This window comes from Pectinophora gossypiella, chromosome 29 (genome assembly GCF_024362695.1).
Source record: "Pectinophora gossypiella chromosome 29, ilPecGoss1.1, whole genome shotgun sequence".
Lineage (NCBI taxonomy): Eukaryota > Metazoa > Arthropoda > Insecta > Lepidoptera > Gelechiidae > Pectinophora > Pectinophora gossypiella.
In genome coordinates, this window is record NC_065432.1 from 5,827,921 (window position 1) to 5,846,441 (window position 18,521).

General features: G+C 40.7%; 1 protein-coding gene across 1 annotated transcript; it reads right to left on the bottom strand.

Annotated features, from left to right (window-relative positions):
- Positions 1-1,784: 1,784 nt before the first annotated feature.
- On the bottom strand, positions 1,785-18,314 carry LOC126379430 (zinc finger protein 57-like). Its single transcript, XM_050028186.1, has 14 exons — positions 18,107-18,314; positions 17,081-17,200; positions 15,899-16,058; positions 14,662-14,879; positions 14,131-14,238; positions 12,052-12,174; positions 10,904-11,109; positions 7,996-8,106; positions 7,385-7,489; positions 5,990-6,202; positions 4,965-5,076; positions 4,125-4,235; positions 2,911-3,066; positions 1,785-2,250 (listed from the first exon to the last, which is right to left on the bottom strand). The coding sequence occupies exons 1-14, from the start codon at positions 18,236-18,238 to the stop codon at positions 2,116-2,118; spliced, it is 2,010 nt and encodes a 669-aa protein (XP_049884143.1). The 5' UTR covers positions 18,239-18,314; the 3' UTR covers positions 1,785-2,115.
- Between the last annotated feature and the right edge of the window lie 207 nt (positions 18,315-18,521).

The window sequence follows — 18,521 nt, forward strand, 5'->3', positions numbered from 1 at the left end:
AACATCCATTAAATAGTGGAGAAATGCTGTTATTTTTGAGGTTTTTAATGTGATGTTGTAAATAATTTCATTTTTTCCTCAGCATTGCACCCGAGCGAAGCCGGCGCTAGTAACTTAATAAAATACTAACATTTCGTGAGTTTTAGCGACGGAAAATTCCACTTGATATTTAACTCAGAATCATGACCTCAATCATCTCCCACAGTATTCCATACGGTGTCACTAACACCATTAAAATGATGAAAATACTTAACTAGTAATTTCTATGTAATATCACATCTTATAGGGGTAGGCAAATATGGTGCTAAATCCTGTAAACACCATCTAATTTTATTTTAAGTTATATCTGTCATTTTCTTATCCGCCGAAAAGGAAAGGGACGGGTAATCGACAAGCATAAAATTTATGGAACACACGTCAATTTTAAGCACAAATCTAAAACAACCGTCTAAAAAATGTACACTGGCCAATAACCCGACAGAATTATGTTGACTACACACGTCAAATGGTTTGCATACCAGCGAGATAACTTTTTGATTCGCCTGGGTTATTACATTTGCTCATTCTTCCTAAAATTAAGAGCAATCATCCGTTCCTTTCCTTTTCGGTGGATAAGAAAATGACAGGTATAACAAAATAAAATTAGGCGTCTGCAGGAATTAGCACCATTAACACATAACATATGCTCACGACTATATCCCAATGGGGGTAGTCAGAGATCGCAATCGCAAGATGAAATAAACCCACACCTCACCGAGCTTGTGAATGACTATTGACTACCCAGTCATTGTGGATCCTGTGCTCATACGAGGAGCGTCAGTTGGAACCCCGGTACAGGACTTGCACCAATGAGTTACTAATTTATCATAAGCGCAGTTACACAGGGTGTTAGTGACATCGTAACGAATACTGTGTAACGATTTTACCTGAATAAACATTTTTATTCATCATCATCACCAGCCCATTAACGTCCCCACTGCTGGGGCACGGGCCTTCCCTATGGATGGATAGGGAGATCGGGCCTTAAACCACCACGCGGGCCCAGTGCGGATTGATGGTTATTAACGACTGCTAATGCAGCCGGGACCAACGACTTAACGTGCCTTCCGAAGCACGGAGGAGCTCGAGATGAAAACTTTTTTTTTGTGGTCACAAATCCTATGACCGGTCTTTGCGAAAGTTGCTTTACTTCAACAATCGCAGACCGAGCGCGTTTACCGCTGCGCCACCGAGCTTCTCATTTTTATTATTATTTATTATTGTATGACTTTTTCATATCTCGGACCTATGGAGGCCCGGACTTTTGGAAGGCGTGCGTGGGGCCGAAGCCAACACGTAGAGGCCCCTTAAGACAGTTTAATCTAAATGTGGTGTGACACCAACCGGCGATTATCCCTGTATGCACTATGGGAGTGCACCCAAAGACAATCCCCGGTTCATGTAGGACTATTGCAGATTATGGGATTCTGGGCTATTGGGTTGGGGGTTAGTGGACCGGGATACTGGAGCTATGAGGGACTATGGCGCCTGCTCGACCAATGTTGGTAAACATGGATAAATGAGTAAATAAATAAATAAATGAGCAGGCGGTGACTCGCCACTCACTGGATGGATCACCTATCTAGCCGACGCGACTGGACGGCAAGGCAGCAACATGGTTGTGAGCAGCTCAGGGTGTCGAGAGGTGTACACCGCTTTCTGCGAGGCGGGTTACCCGCCTCACCAACTCGCGACTTATGCATCTTTCACTTCCACCCTGCGAGCGTATAGCTCTAACGCCCCACTCTGGCCGGCCAATTATTGTCATTACTGAGGGTGATGATTCAGATCATTATTCTGAGTTAATATCAAGTGGAATTTTTCATCGCAAAAGTATATAATTTTTAAATAAATAATGAATTTTGCGACGGAAAATTCCATTTGATATCAGCTCTGAATCATCCCCCTGAGTGTTTCTTACGGTGTCACTATCACCTTGTATGTCTGACGCCATACGATTGAAGACTAAAGTAAGACCGAGGGGGTGAGGTAAACCTAGCTCAGCCGCTGGTGGGGAGCGGAGAGTTGCCGTTCTATACGTGGAATTATTCCTCAGTCTATGACATGGTTTAGAGTTTAGACCAAGTTCTGGACGATTCCAACGACGTGTGGTGGTCCCATCTCCCCGGTCAAGTGTGTGAAGTATTGCATACGACCGTCGAGTTCCATGTAAGGGGGCTCCTTCTTCGGGGGTGGAGGCCTGGGTGGTTGCTAGAACAGAGTTTTGGTTAGTTAAACATATAACATTACATAAGCGCGCAGTTGTAACGGCCTCCGTGGTCCAGTGGGCTCACGATCCGGAGGTCCTGGGTTCGAATCCCGGTGAGGACATATCATAAATATCACTTTGTGATCCCTAGTTTGGTTACTCTGATCACCTGATTGTCCGAAAGTAAGATGATCCCTGCTTCGGAGGACTCGTTAAGCTGTCAGTCTTGGCTACTATTTACTTAACCCTTTCACGGACATAGATCAGAACGTCACGTTCTGTCCTTGAAAGTGTTAAGTATGTAGTCGTTACATGAGCCATGTCAGGGATAACATATACTCATACATACTCTCATACACTCATACATCAACATACTCTCATACTACCGATTATGAACCAATGACCCATGGTCTCTGTCCGTAAAGGGTTAAATCCGAACATACCAAAACGGTGTGCACACGTGCCCTCACTGTGCGCGGGAGTTCACTGTAAAGATAGGCTACATAAGCCATCTTCGGGCGCATCAGTCGTGCCGACTAGGAGTCGAAGTGGTCGCCATGGCCGAAATCGGTCGGAGAGATCATCATCATCATCATCAAATCCGAACAGCGCTATCTATATGTTTTTTGGGGGGGACGTAGCTTGGAAAGGTGTTCATTTACCTTGTTCCTCTTCCCAGCAGAGTGCATCATCTTGGTGTGTTTGTATATGGACGTCTGCCAGGTGAAGGTGGCTGGGCAGAGCTTGCATTTGAAACTCTTGGTGGTCGAGCGGTTCGTGTGCATGGCCCACACGTGGCCCTTGAGCCGTTTGCTTGTCTGTTTGGACAAGAAATACAACAATACAATACAAATAAGGAGTATACATAACTACATAAACTGCCTATATACGTCCCACTGCTGGGCACAGGCCTCCCCTCAATCAACCGGTGGGGGTATGGAGCTCACTCCACCACGCTGCTCCACTGCGGGTTGGTGGAGGTGTTTTTACGGGTAATAGCCGGGACCAACGGCTTAACGTGCCCTCCGAAGCACGGAATCATCTTACTTTTTCGGACAATCAGGTGATTCAAGCCTGAAAAGTCCTTACCAGACAAAGGACAGTCTCACAAAGTGATTTCGACAATGTCCCCATCGGGAATCGAACCCGGACCTCCAGATCGTGAGCCTAACGCTCTAACCCATCGACTAACGGAGTTTATCTTGCATTTGTTTTCTGATCTCAGTCTCAAACTCAAAAATGGTGCTAATTCCTGCAGACGCCATTTTATTTTAAGTTATACCTGTCATTTTCTTATCCGCTGAAAAAGAAAGGGACGAGTAATCGACAGGCATAAAGTTTATGGAACACACGTAAATTTTAAGCAGAAATCTAAAAAAGGAATCTGTAACGCTGAGGGAAAGACGTGGCCAGAAAACCTCCCAAAACAGGGCCCTAGTCCTACTGTTTCATGTTTTCCTTTCTTTTCTTTTTTTTAAATCCTGTTTGTATTCTCTCTCTCTATTTAAGAGCTGCGCTCTTGTCGGTGTAGTAACCGCCATTCCTCTCTTCTTCCCGCCAAAACCTTCACCTCCCGATACGACACGACCTGCACCTTCTCTTTTATTTGTTTCATAAATGTTATCCTAGGTCTACCCCTTCCTCTCTTCCCTTCAATTTTTCCTTCTATAATGTTTGTTATAAATGAATCGTGTCGTATCAGGTGGCCAATCATATTTCCTCTCCGGTTCTCTATAGTCTTCAATATGGTTCAGTTTGTATTACATAATCTTAAATACAATGGTATTCCAATTACAGTCGGTGGAAGGAAAGTGAAAAATAAAGAGTTTATGTGACAGTGGGACTTATGTTTTTATGTTTTGGATTATTAACTTACCTTGTAAGACTTCCCGCAAATCTCGCAGAGGTGTTGTCCTTCAACTTCCCTCTTCTTCCCTCCGTGTATGTTGTTCATGTGAGCCACCATTATCTTCGCAGTTTTGAATGGCTGGAAGGGTTTTAATGTTTTTTTATATATGTGAAAAGTAAAAGTAATCTAAATATATAAAAGGAGAAACTGACTGACTGACATATCAACGCACAGCCTAAACGGCTAAACGTAGGCACTTGAAATTTGGAAGGGACGTAGCTTAGGTACCGTGGAGGTGCACTAAGAAAGGAATTCCCGAAATTCCCACGGGAACGGGATTTAGCAGGAAAATCCTTTTGTATGAAAAATCTACACCATTTAAGTTAGACGCTTGAAATTTGGCATCCAGGTACCTTAGTAAACTCAAAGCTTATTTGCGACAGGATATTGCAAAATTCCCACGGGAACGGGAGTTAGCAGGAAAAAACATTTGTTTGAAAAAATCTAAACCACGTAGATGTTTCCAATCTAGCATGCATGCATACCTTAGTAAATAATATAAAGTTTAGTTATGGCTGTATTTTGAAAAATGGGAGTTAGCGGGAAGAAAATTTTGTATCAAAAAAATCACACGTCAAACGGTTTGCATACCAGCGAGATACCTTTTGATTCGACCGGGTTATTCATTTATTTACTCATTCTTCTTAAAATTAAGAGCTGTCAATCATCCGTCCCTTTCCTTTTCGACGGATAAGAAAATGACAGGTATAACTTAAAGTAAAATTAGGAGGTGTGTGCAGGAATCGGGACCATTAACCGCGTAAACTTAAAACAAAGTATGGAAGTGATTCCCAGCAGTGGGCAGACCTTGAAACAGACGCTGCACTGGTACTTGATCCTCTTAAGGTGGTCCCAGTCGATGTGGTCCACCATACACCACTTGGTCGCAAACTTCTTGCCACAATAGTTGCATTCGTGTCTGGAACAAAATTATATACATGGTGTTAGTGACTTCGTAACTAAAACTTTGACACACCCTGTGCGCTTCATACAAACAACCTCGCCTTTTTTTTAAATTTAATTGGGGACAAAAAACAACAGTACATTCTTCTTCTATCGTGTGGGTTGTGAGGTGGACTACCAACCTGGACACCAGGGTTGATGAAGTTGGTACTCTGAGCTTAAGTTGGATGTATGATTCACGCAGGATATTTTATTTTTGTCTGCCATACGTATTAGGCTGAGCTGTAGGCCATCTACGGGGTCCACAGGTGGCGGATAGTGGAACGGCCATCAGATATGATGGTTAGCTGCGATTATAAAAATAAGCAGTCCCCGACCAAACAGCGACAGGATTAGCAGAACGTAGTGGGTAGCTCACTGGGACGGGCTAACCTATAAAATGCTACTTAGGTTCTATGACGATCTTGCGACGTAGCGAGTAGGCGCCGCTACTTCAAAAGCGCACCCCTGATGCCGGGCAGCAGCGGTATCAGTACTGGTCGGAGGCCGAGGAAATGGATTCTGGTAGGGCTCTAGCTAGAACATCACCGATTGAGAAATTGGTCGGTGTGCTGCGGGACGGAAGGCGATTGGGACAACCGCCGTTCTACACGCGCTATCTATGGAGTATTGAAAATGGAGACGGTTACTCCACCGACAAGAGCGCAGCTCTTAAATAAAGAGAGAGATACTCAATAATACAATACAATGCAATACAAATACACTTTATTGCACCAAAATAAAAAGAAATAATTACAAAAAGTCTCTTAACGTCGTCAATAATGATGATAACCTGGTACAACGTTTAAGACAACAGGCCTGAGGGTGCCCAGTTGGGCGCGGACCTCGGCTTAGGGCGTCGTCTGAGAGGAGGGAGAATATTTGCCTACCCTAGAGCGTGTTCCGGCACGTGCCTCTTGCTGAGCCGCATGTGGTTGTTGTAGCAGTCCCTGCTGCTGAAGGTCTTCCCACACTGGCGGCACTCGTGCAGCGCGCCCGCGTCACGCTCGCGGTGGTTGCGGGTGTGGCGGGCGAGGTTGCGTTTCCATTGGAACAACTTGCCGCATATAGGGCATGGGTAGGTGAGGCCGTCGTGAATCACGCTGCAAGGGAAAGTGTGGGTTTAGTGTGAGTGTGTGAAATGTGTGTGATGTGTGTGAGATGTGTGTGAAATGTGTGTGAGATGTGTGTGAAATGTGTGTGAAATGTGTGTGAGATGTGTTTATGCACTGGCGGCACTCGTGCAGAAAGTGTGGGTTTAGTGTGAGTGTGTGATGTGTGTGTGTGTGAGGGGAAAAGAGATGGGTGTGTGACAATGTGTGTGGTGTGTGTGAGATGTGGGTGAAATGTGTGTGAGATGTGGGTGAAATGTGTGTGAAATGTGTGTGAGATGTGTTTATGCACTGGCGGCACTCGTGCAGAAAGTGTGGGTTTAGTGTGAGTGTGAGTGTGTGATGTGTGTGTGTGTGAGGGGAAAAGAGATGGGTGTGTGACAATGTGTGTGGTGTGTGTGAGTTGTGGGTGAAATGTGTGTGTGTGTGTGTGTGTGTGCGTGTGAGAGATGTGTGCGTGGTGTGTCCGAAATGTCTTTATGTTTTAGGCGTCAATTTATTTATGTATGTATTACGCATGAAAAACTTTGGGGAATGATTCAGACTATTTCAGGCCATTATTCTGAGTTGATATCAAGTGGAATTTTCTGTCGAATTTGTATGATTGACTGTCGAATGAGTAGAAATTGAAATTATTTTTCGTTATGGCGTCACTAACATCCTGTACGTATGTATGTACTTACAACACCGGCTTGCTTCTCAAAGGAGATACGGCTCACCTGTCACGTTGGTCTAACAGAAAGCTCGGTGAGGTGTGGGTACTTAGTTCATCTTGCCTCTGACTGCCCCAATTGGGATATAGGCGTGAGCTTAAGCCTGTGGTACACCCACTTGCTCCTCAAGATTTATCTCAAGTGCAGTTTTCACTAACACAGTCAGCTCGACCATTATAGACGGCGATACGGCTCACCTATCACGTTGGTCTGACAGAAAGCTCTCTGACGCGTGGGTCCTTAGTTCATCTTGCGATGGATGTACAGTCATGAGCAATATAATGTACCCTCTTTAGGACTCTGTCGCACTAACATGTTTGACATTTAGTGAGACTTACAGTTCAATTTGTCAAAAAAGTTAATGTGACATGGTACCAAAGTGCATACATATTAATGCTCGTGACCGTACCTCTGACTCCCCCGATTGGGATATAGGCGTGACTTTATGTTATGTACTTACACATGCGCGCGGTAGCTCTTCTTGGAATGGAAGACCTTATTGCATCCCTTACAGGGGATGTACAGTTTCTCTTTATGTTTATTCTCTTTATTCTGTGGCAGGATCCTGAAAACAGACAGGGTATTCATAATGTGCTGTGTTTTTTTGAAAAAGTTTTCAGCTCCAGCTCCTCCGTGCTTCGGAAGGCACGTTTAGCCGTTGGTCCCGGTTGCTGCTTACTGATTTAAGTAAGTAGTCGTTACACGAGGCACGTCAGGTTCGGTTTCTTTTCTTGTGCGGTTTGGAACCATAAATCATAATAATCATCACCAGCCCATTAATGTCCCCACTGCTGGGGCACGGGCCTTCCCTAAGGATGGATAGGGAGATCGGGCCTTAAACCACCACGCGGGCCCAGTGCGGATTGGTGGTTATTAACGACTGCTAATGCAGCCGGGACCGACGGCTTAACGTGCCTTCCGAAGCACGGAGGAGTTCGAGATGAAAACTTTTTTTTTGTGGTCACCCATCCTAAGACCGGCCTTTGCGAAAGTTGCTTAAATTCATCAATTGCAGACCGAGCGCGTTTACCGCTGCGCCACCGAGCTCCTCAAACCATAAATAATACTTACTTAAGATGGTATTTGAGTGTCATCTTGTTGGCAAACACCTTACCGCAGCAGTCGCACTGGGGCTTCTCCTGGTGACAGACGCTCTTGTGGTACGCCAGCTTCGACTTCGAACTGGAAATACATCAATCAATCAATAATACTTTATTGCACAACAACATATACAAAGGACATAAACATACGAAGAAAACATAAGCACAATAGGCGGCCTTATTGCTAAACAGCAATTACAAATCAAATCAAATATACTTTATTGCACACAACATACAAAACAGATTCACACAGATGAAGATAGATACAGTACAATCTGGCGGCCTTATTGCTAAGCAGCAATTTCTTCCAGGCAACCAGTGGATAGGAAAAACTACATTTATTCATTCATACTTTTTTTTTCATTATATCCTTAACCGTAATGGTTTGAATGATATCATTAAACAGAGGTATGTCTCGGCACCCAATCATCGCATTAAAACTGTAATATTATACACTAATATTGGTGCTAATTCCTATAAACACCATCTCATTTTATTTTATGTTATATCTGTCTTTTTCTTATCCGCCGAAAAGGAAGGGGACGGGTAATCGACAAGCATAAAATTTATGGAACACACGTCAATTTTAAGCACAAATCTAAAATAACCGTCTAAAAATTATACATAGGCCAATAACCCAACAGAATTATGTTGACAGCACACGTCAAACGGTTTGCATATCAGCGAGATACCTTTTTGATTCGCCCGGGTATTAATTTACTCATTCTTACTAAAATTAAGAGCTGTCAATCATCCCTATCCTTTTCGGTGGATAAGAAAATGACAGGTATAACTTAAAATAAATTTAGATGGCGTCTGCAGGAATTCAAATTCAAAAATATCTTTATTCAATAGGTAACATAGTTACACTTTGAATCGTCAATTTTACATAACGAACGTCTCATCCGCCTAAAACTACTGCAGCTTCTCACAACCTGTATCGGGGCCATTATAAATGCGAAAGTGCAAGTGTCTGTCTGTTTGTTTGTCCGTCTTTCACGGCGAAACGGAGCGACGAATCGGCTACTTGACAATTGTAACTATAAAATATGAAATATTTCGGTTATGGTAGTTGCTACTCCATTTTGTTTCTATTGTTTTATGATAAAATATGTGGCCAGCTAGCTAAATTGTTACATCCCGTTTTCGCTAGATGGCGCATGTCTGTGACATGCTGCCACCACCTAGGTGTCGTACAGCAAGTATCAGTTATCTGAATTCCAGACCCGGAATTGTTACAAATTAGTCACAATTATTTGTTAAATAGGTAAATAAATCAATACTAATTTAAAGTATTTATACAGGAATGAATTTAAAATTGATTTAGGCAAGCAAGTACTTATGTAGAACTCAACTTGGTTACATTATAAATATTTCTTACTAAATTATATCAATAGGTAGTAATTTAAATAGTTAAGTAATATAATAATAGTTTTAATAGTTGGTAAGTACTAACTTAGACATAACTAAAAATACTTAGAAATTCATAGGTAAGTAAGTTATGCAGAAATAATAATCAAATTATTTATTAAATAAAAATACATAAACAAGTACATTCCATCCAACTACAATTGTAACAACACACATATTATTAAAAACAAAACATAAAAAAGTGATAAAAAGCTATAAATAAAAAATAAAAAAATAATTGAAATAATAATTGAAGTATTTTTAAATTATATAAATTTAGTTAGCCTTAAGTAGTTAGCATTAGGTAGATTATATTATAAATTTAGTTTTAGGTATATAAATTATACGAATTTAGTTTGCTTTAAGTAGTTAGTAATTAACTTAAGTAGGTATGAACAAACTAATCTTAGTTGACAAGTTAGTTTATTATTTAAAAATAATTATTCAATAGTTTTTTTTATATTTTTAAATATTTTATTTTTACAAAGTAATAATGCAATTTTTTATCTGTTTATTACAAGACCCGAAACACGGGCGGCCATGATTGAGCTTCGTGTGACGTCACATTTCACAAAATAACCAAAAACTATCTGTCAGGTTTCAAGTTATACTGTTTGACAGTTTCTTTGCTTATTAAAATTTGACGTCACTGGGCAAAATGTCACGTGACCGACCGTTTTCGCGCGAAATATGAAATAAATTAAGAAAAATATACAGGGTGTTAGTGACATCGTAACGAAAACTTTGAGGGGTGGTTCAGGCCATGATTCTGAGTTGATATCAAGTAGAAATTTCCGTCGCAAAAGTATGGATTGGAAAATAATTAAAAAGAAAAGAAAAATTTTCATGAATTTTTTGACACCACCTTTTTTTTACCACCTTTTTTGTATTCTATGTGTTCTCGCAAATAAATTGATTTGATTTGACACGAAATTCCACTTGATATCAACTCAGAATCATGGTCTGAACCATCCCCCTCAGTATTCGTTACGGTGTCACTAACACCCATACCTACTTATATGGCTACCGTATGTATACGTACTTGTACGGGGTGTAAGTGTCATCGTAACGAATACTGAGAGGGATGATTCATCTGATTATTCTGAGTTAATATCAAGTGGAATTTTCCATCGCAAAAGTATAGAATTGAAAATATTATTAAAAAACTAAAAAAAATCATGAATTTTGCGACGGAAAATTCCACTTGATATTAACTCAGAATCATGGTCTGAATCAACCCCCTCAGTATTCGTTACGATGTCACTAACACCCAGTATATTTCTTTCTATTATAAAAATATTTTTCGAGACAATAAAATATTTTAAGAGTAATAAAAATAAACTTTCTCTTCAGCCATAACACCTTGCGAAATGACGTAAATTCATCAATGTTACATTGACCTTCAGCAAGTTTATCCATGATAATTACGTTGAATAAATGATTCTGATTTATAAACTCTTGGATCTCACCTGAGTTGCGCCTCGCACATGTCACACTGCAACACGGTGTCGCCGTGCGTCTGCGCATGTCTCAGCATCAAACGCTTCATGCTGCTGATGTAATTGCACTGTATGCACTTGAACGCGTTTAGATGCAACGACCGGTGTGTCGACAGGTTGTCTTTGGTCAGGAAGTAGGCTTTACACACGTCGCATTGTTGGCAGGTTGCACTTTTCTGTAATAAAAAAAACATAGTATCACGCATAACGTAATATACAGGGTGTTAGTGACATCGTAACTAATACTCAGGGGGATAATTCAGACTATGATTCTGAGTTGATCTCTCTCTCTCTATTTAAGAGCTGCGCTCTTGTCGGTGGAGTAATCGCCATTCCTCTCTTCTTCCCGCCAAATCCTTCACCTCCCGATACGACACGACCAGCACCTTCTCTTTTATATGTTTCATAAATGTTATCCTAGGTCTACCCCTTCCTCTCTTCCCTTCTATAATGTTTGAAAATTCCACTTGATATCAACTCAGAATCATGGTCTGGATCATCCATCAAAGTTTGAAGTTCTTCGGTTCAAGAAGGGCATATCTACTCTCCTACGAAATTATATTTAACATTATATTTTTTTTGTAACAATAATTAATTAAGCTACTTATGTGACTTGGTGTGTTTACTATAATGAACTATATAGTATGTCCAAATTTAATGGAACATAATGATTATTATTTTGAATACTTTTATCTGTGGTACGATTAATGATAAGCTATGGAATTATGTAATAAACATTTTTTATTAATTATTTTATTATTTAAAAGCACCTACAGGGTATTAGTGACATCGTAACGAAAACTTTGAGGGATGATTCAGACCATGATTCCGAGTTAATATCAAGTGGAATTTTCAATAATTATAATTAAAAAAAAAACACTAACATTTTCATGAATTTTCGGAACGGAAATCCCCCTCAGTATTCGTTACGATGTCCCTAACACTCGATATAGACACATACATAAATAAATTCACGCCTAAAAACATAAACGCATCTCACACACATTTCACACACCCATCTCACTCTCTTGCACACACACACTCTCTCTCTCTCTCAACCTGCCAGGGTTGGTAAGGTCGGTCATTGATCTCGCGAGAGACGAGTGAAAACTACTCACCGGTTGATGTTTCCCATTCAAGTGATCGCTCATTAATTTCTCCGTATTAAATCCTATGATGCAGTCATCACATTTATACTTCAGCTTTATAAATTCCTTGCAAGCCCTATCTTCACTTCGCACCTGAAACATAACATTTTATACACAACAACATAACATATCTGTCGAGAGTACATGAAATGAAACGATCGAAAAGCCAAAAACATATAAAGTCATGTAAGATTAATGATTACCTAAATGATAAAAATGTCTGGTATTCAATGTGTTCCTCTAGTTATTAAATAACTTGTAATGTACCCCTCATTGATTTAAAAGATGTGTTGCTGTTGCAGTTTCTTGTCATTTCTTCTCCTCAGCCATAACACCTTGCGAAATGACGTAAATTTAAAAATGTTACATTGACCTTCAACAAGTTTATCCATGATAATTACTTTGAATAAATGATTCTGATTTCTGATTCATGTCGTTCTAATTGACCCTTCTTGCTTCTATGCTGTTCTGGGAGCAAATAAAAAACATAGAACACGTTCAGCTGCTTGTCTTCCCGGGCATGTCGTAAAAACCGACAGAGGGATTGCGTCCTCTAACATGATGGACTAATGTTATGGGCGATAGGCTGATCCCTTATCACCATAAGGTTCATCATATCCATCTTAGGACTTCGTATCAACAGTGGCTGCAAGTTGTCTTTGATTACTTGTGGCTCTGCCCACCCCATTTGGGATTACGGGCGTGAGTTTATGTATGTATGTATGACATTACATTTTAAAATAAAGACGTCTTAGAATTTCATAATTTATCTTGAACCTATAATTACATCTCTAGACTCGTAAAAGAGGCTATTGAAATCAGAAAACATAAACATTTCAACAGGGAAGACGGGTTTCAAATTATCGACCATGTGAAATCTGATGGAGGACGTAGATCGGCAGTGGCTGTGATTAGCACCATTAACAATGCGGTAGATAATTGAAAACAGCTGATTCACACCAAATGTATATTTTATTCCTCAAGAATACCAGTACACTTGTCACGATAATGTCAGTATTTAAGACAGTTAAATTAGTCACAAAAGTTAAAGTATAAGAAACAGAACAATGTAGCTAACCGTCACGGACGGTGGTCGAGCAGAGAGGAAGGGCAGACAATTCGTCTCTGGTCCCCAAAGGCATTGCCAGTGTGAAAAATCGTTATTAAATAATATAAAGCCTTCCATTCACAGTACAACTATCATAGTGAGTAACAGAATCCAGTAGTAGGTGTTGTAAAAAGCTTGAAACGGCCTAATGTGGTGACAAAACGTGAGGACACAGTGAGTGCGGTTTGTCGTAGTGAGTTTGGTGCGAGTTCAGATGGTTCCGAACATTCCGATATCAAAAACATAAACAAGCGGCAAAGAAAGAGGGTAGACACTAGACAGATATGTCTGCCCGTAGAAAAATTATAGATCTACCTACTCCACTCCAATCTCATCAGTCATCCCGTGACCATGGCACTTGCAGCAGTGTCGAAATATCGGGAGTCTCATATCTCCATTTAAACGCGGTAAGAACCCGTTATTATGTGTTTTAAATATCTTGAACCTGGTAGACGACCCAATCGTTTTACGCGCGTTTCACGCTCCCTTGGCCCGGTTTTTTGGCGGGAAACGGGAACGGGACAGTTGCTTTCATTAATACGAAGTGGTGTTTTGTGGTTAATGATCGCATTAAGTTAGTCGGAAGACATTCGCGAGTGTTATTATATAGGAGTATTCAATAAACAAAGTGTATCTGCCTATTTTCGCTTCGTGTCAGGAAACCGCTTCATAACTCGAAAGTTTATGCGGACTTTTGAGTTAATTCGTTTGGGGTTCGGAGTAGGAGTCTACTACGAGGGTGGGGGGATAGGTTTCATCATCGTCATCTTTCATCATTTCATCAATCATTAAGAAAAAAAATACGTAAGACATGGCTGTATGGGCATAGTTCCCTTTGCCTTACCCTTCGGGGAAAACCAAAACAAAAAAAAAGCTCCCTTGGCCCCTGACTACCCCATTTGGGATACAGGCGTGAGCTTGTGTTATGTTAAACTGTATACCTGCCACATCTCCTCTTCAGTCATGAAATGCAGTTGGACAATATTTTCTGGAAGGTTCTTCAGTTTCCTAGAGCCTCTCGCTTCATCTTTCACCTCGATTGTTTTACTCTGGAAGGTAAACCATTTAAACGGTTAATCATTTGTAGTTTGTCTGGAAGAGCTTTCAGCGATAAGGCGCCTTCGCCCAATTCTAGTGTTTAGTTGGCCTCTGTGGTCCAGTGGTTGAGCGTTGGACTCACGATCCGGAGGCCTCGGGTTCGAATCCCGGTGGGGACATATCACAAAAAACACTTTGTGATCCCTAGTTTGGTTAGGACATTACAGGCTGATCACCTGATTGTCCGAAAGTAAGATCCGTGCTTCGGAAGGCAGGTTAAGCAGTTGGTCCCGGTTACTATTTACTGATGTAAGTGAGTAATCGTTACGTGAGCCATGTCAGGGGCCTTTGGCGGCTCAATAGTAACCCTGACACCAAGGTTGATGGGGTTGGTAATCCACCTCACAACCCACACGAGAGAAGAAGACACTGACCTTCGATCTCCCTCTACTCCCATCTTCTTTCTTCTCCCTCTTACTCTTTCTGCCTCTCTTCCCTTTCTTCTTTATTTCTTTGAGCAGGGACAGTTGCAAGTCGTCTTCGGACTCCACATCTGGCTGTGGGTCTTGGTGGAAGTCATCTGACAACGTGTCCAGGGTGTCTTGGGGGTACTGGTTATCCTCTACCTTAGCGTCTTCTAGAAGGGGCACTTCTGCAAAAAAAAGTTTTTTTTTTTTCAAAAGATTGACAGCCTGGTCTTAGCAGCGATGTGGTCTAAGGTGGATCACGAAAACTCACAGTGCCTATTCACTCTTGCCTTGCAAAGCCCCAAGTTACACAGTGTGTTAGTGACATCGTAACGAAAAGTTTGAGGGATGGTTCAGACCATGATTCTGAGTTGATATCAAGTGGAATTTTCCGTCGCAAAAGTCATCATCATTAATTTAAGAGCCACGCTCTTGTCGGTAAAGCATTTTCCATTCCAGTCTATCAAAGGCCAATTTCTTGACTTCCCTATAAGACACGACGTTAACCTTTTCTTTAATCTGTTCCATGTAAGCTCTTCTTGGTCTTCCCCTTCCTCTCTTTCCTTCTATGATGTTTTTAATAAATTCGTCGTGTCTTATTAGGTGTCGCAAAAGTATGGAATTGAAAATAATTAAAAAAAAATGTATATACTAAATTTAAGACAACAGGCCTGAGGGTGCCCAGTTGGGCGCGAACCTTGGCTCAGGGCGTCGTCTGAGAGGAATAATATTTGAAAGAATTAATAAGCGATGACATAACATACAAACATAAACAGCCTATATATGTCCCACTGCTGGGCACAGGCCTCCCCTCAATCAACCAGAGGGGGTATGGAGCATACTCCACCACGCTGCTCCACTGCGGGTTGGTGGAGGTGTTTTTACGGCTAATAGCCGGGACCAACGGCTTAACGTGCCCTCCGAAGCACGGAATCATCTTACTTTTTCGGACAATCAGGTGATTCAAGCCTGAAGAGTCTTTTCCAAACAAAGGACAGTCTCACAAAGTGATTTCGACAATGTCCCCATCGGGAATCGAACCCGGACCTCCAGATCGTCAGCCTGACGCTCTAACCACTAGACCACAGAGGCTGTTAAATAAGCGATGAATCAGAGGCTTTTTTTCTTAATTAAGATGGGTTTGCTCTTAAACCCAATGTTCTCCAAGGTATAAGAGGGATTGACGAGGTAAAGAAAACCTTACCAAACTTAATCTCATCTTCAAATTCAGTCTTGATTTCCACCTCGATGGTATCAACAGGTGGAGGCACCTTGACCACGGTGGAGAATGTATCCACGGTGGAGGATTTGAGCCTCTGCTGAGCATACTTGCTGAGGTCTGTGGGGGAGTTGAGGAAGGTGTGCTGGGGACGAAGAGTACAGAGTGTTAGTGATATCGTAACGAATACTGAGGGGGATGATTCAGACCATGACTTTGAGTTCTTCTTCTATCGTGTGGGTTGTGAGGTGAATTATCCTCATCAACTCCGTGTCAGGGTTATTATTGAGCCGCCAAAGGCCCCTGACATGGCTCATGTAACGACTACTTACTTACATCAGTAAGTAGTAACTGGGACCAACGACTTAACGTGCCTTCCGAAGGACGGATCATCTTACTTTTTGGACAATCAGGTGATCAGCCTGTAATGTCCTAACCAAACTAGAGATCACAAAGTGATTTTTGTGATATGTCCCCACCGGGGTTCGAACCCGGGACCTCCGAATCGTGAGCCCAACGCTCAACCACTGGACCACGGAGGTCGTTCTAAAAATATTGGGTGGAATTTTCCGTCACAAAATTCATGTTTTTTTTAAATTATTTTCAATTTTATAGTTTGCGATGGAAAATTCTACTTGATATTAACTCGGAATAATGAGCTGAATCGTCCCCCTCAGGACAAGTACGCCAGCCCGTAGAAGAACATACAGTTAGCCATACGAGTATGTATGAGTGTTAGTGACACCGTAACAAATACTGAGGGGGATGATTCAGAGTTGATATCAAGTGGAATATTTTCGAATTTCGAATTTGTTACTTAATTCATAAATAATTAGGAAAAAAACGTATACAATAAGCTCTAAAATAGGCAGCTATATTCATCATCAGCCCATTAACGTCCCCACTGCTGGGGCACGGGCCTTCCCTATGGATGGATAGGGAGATTGTGCCTTAAACCACCACGCGGGCCCAGTGCGGATTGGTGGGTATTAACGACTGCTAAAGCAGCCGGGACCAACGGCTTAACGTGCCTTATGGGTTTTATCGGTTATAAAAATCTATAATTAGGAACTTACTAGATATAAGGAAAACTTTGTATAATCTTACTTTGTTAGTTTGTCAGAGAATAAAGGTTCTTATTTATTTTTATACTTGAATTATATTTACCTTTCTAGAATATTCAATGAGTGTGTGATAGCTCTGTAGGATTTGTTCTCTGAACCGGTTGGTTGCCCGGACAGCGGCCAGACACTCCCAGCAGACTTGGATGGAGAGACCGTCTGGGACCTGACACGTAACAAGCAGACAAAGGTAATATATTAAATCAGATCAATGTTGGTGGTGTTCGTATTTAATATTCTCTGCCTGAAAGGTTGTTGTGGACGTGGACCTAAGGGGCCACTATGAGCTGGGATTTTTAAAAAAATTGATCGATTTTATATGAACCATAGACATAGCCGGCTTTTCGAGTGATGGAGCCGTTACTTGCAAAACTTTTCAAAAATTAAGGGGGCTTTATTCAAAACATATTTTTCGATATATCTTGAAAACGGCGCGTCGTAGCGCAAAAATAACGAAATTTTGACCCCTTTTAGATACTCATAAATAAACCACCCCTTCCAATGTAATAAAATAAAAAAACTGACTTTACAAAAAAAAATTGAAAAATTTTACAAGTCCAGCTGCCATAGTAATTTCACTTGAAAATGTCCATGGCTTATACAAATATGATCTAAATTTTTTTAAGTCCCAACTCATAGTGCCCCCCTAGGTACACTCCAACCAAACTTGATTGCAACTTTTCTCATTACTTCGAGCTCTGTCCATTTCCTTAGGTATTACAGTCATCAATCAGTCTTTGTTTTTAAAAGTTGGTGTCATAATTCTTAAAATCAATAATTTACTTAAGTGAATTACATTAGTTACGAATAAGAAAGTTGCGTATGAACCTTTTTGTTTTTCATTCCTTATAGTAAACTGCGAATTGCTTCGCATTAAAAACCGGTTTAAAATCACAATGCAAAAAAATAAAACGAAATGACAATGGCGGATCCAAGGTTTTCTGTTTTCTTGTTTACATAGTGATATTACACAAATATGTCTGGAATTATTACAATAATCTCAACTATACTGTTTTTACTCTACTCAAATACCTATAAATACCCTTTAAAGGTAAATTAAAAGCAAACTTACATCAATACCGGCCAAGTTTTTAAAACAGTCTTGGATTTCGTTTGAATAAAACATATTTCGGTTGTAGTTTAAACAACCCACACAGATTCCGTTCACATTGTAACCTTCAATATTTATGTTAATTTCCTTCATTTTGATATTTTTTTTAAACTTTTCTTTAATAAATATTAGAAAATATTTATACTAACAAGGAAAGCTTCATGCCTTCCTTCGGCCATTTTGTTTTTGTACTGTTTTGTAGCCAACAAATTCGCCCTAGGCAAAAGGTGTGAAATGAAAAAAAGATACAGGTTTTCATACATTTTCTAGAGTTATGTTTTCTTTACTTTTAGCTTGTACTAGTAACGTAATAAAAAAACACATCTGTCAGTTTGTTTGTATGATTGGTAGCATTGACATTATAATGTTGCCAGTT

Bases quoted from the DNA above. Each gene is read 5' to 3' on its own strand.
- LOC126379430 (XM_050028186.1), bottom strand. From the start codon at position 18,238: ATGAAGGAAATTAACATAAATATTGAAGGTTACAATGTGAACGGAATC. The intron at 16,059-17,080 runs GTAAATATAATT...CTTCGTCCCCAG, and splicing joins TCATTGAATATTCTAGAAAG to CACACCTTCCTCAACTCCCC. The intron at 7,490-7,995 runs GTAAGTATTATT...GTCTGTTTTCAG, and splicing joins ACACTCAAATACCATCTTAA to GATCCTGCCACAGAATAAAG.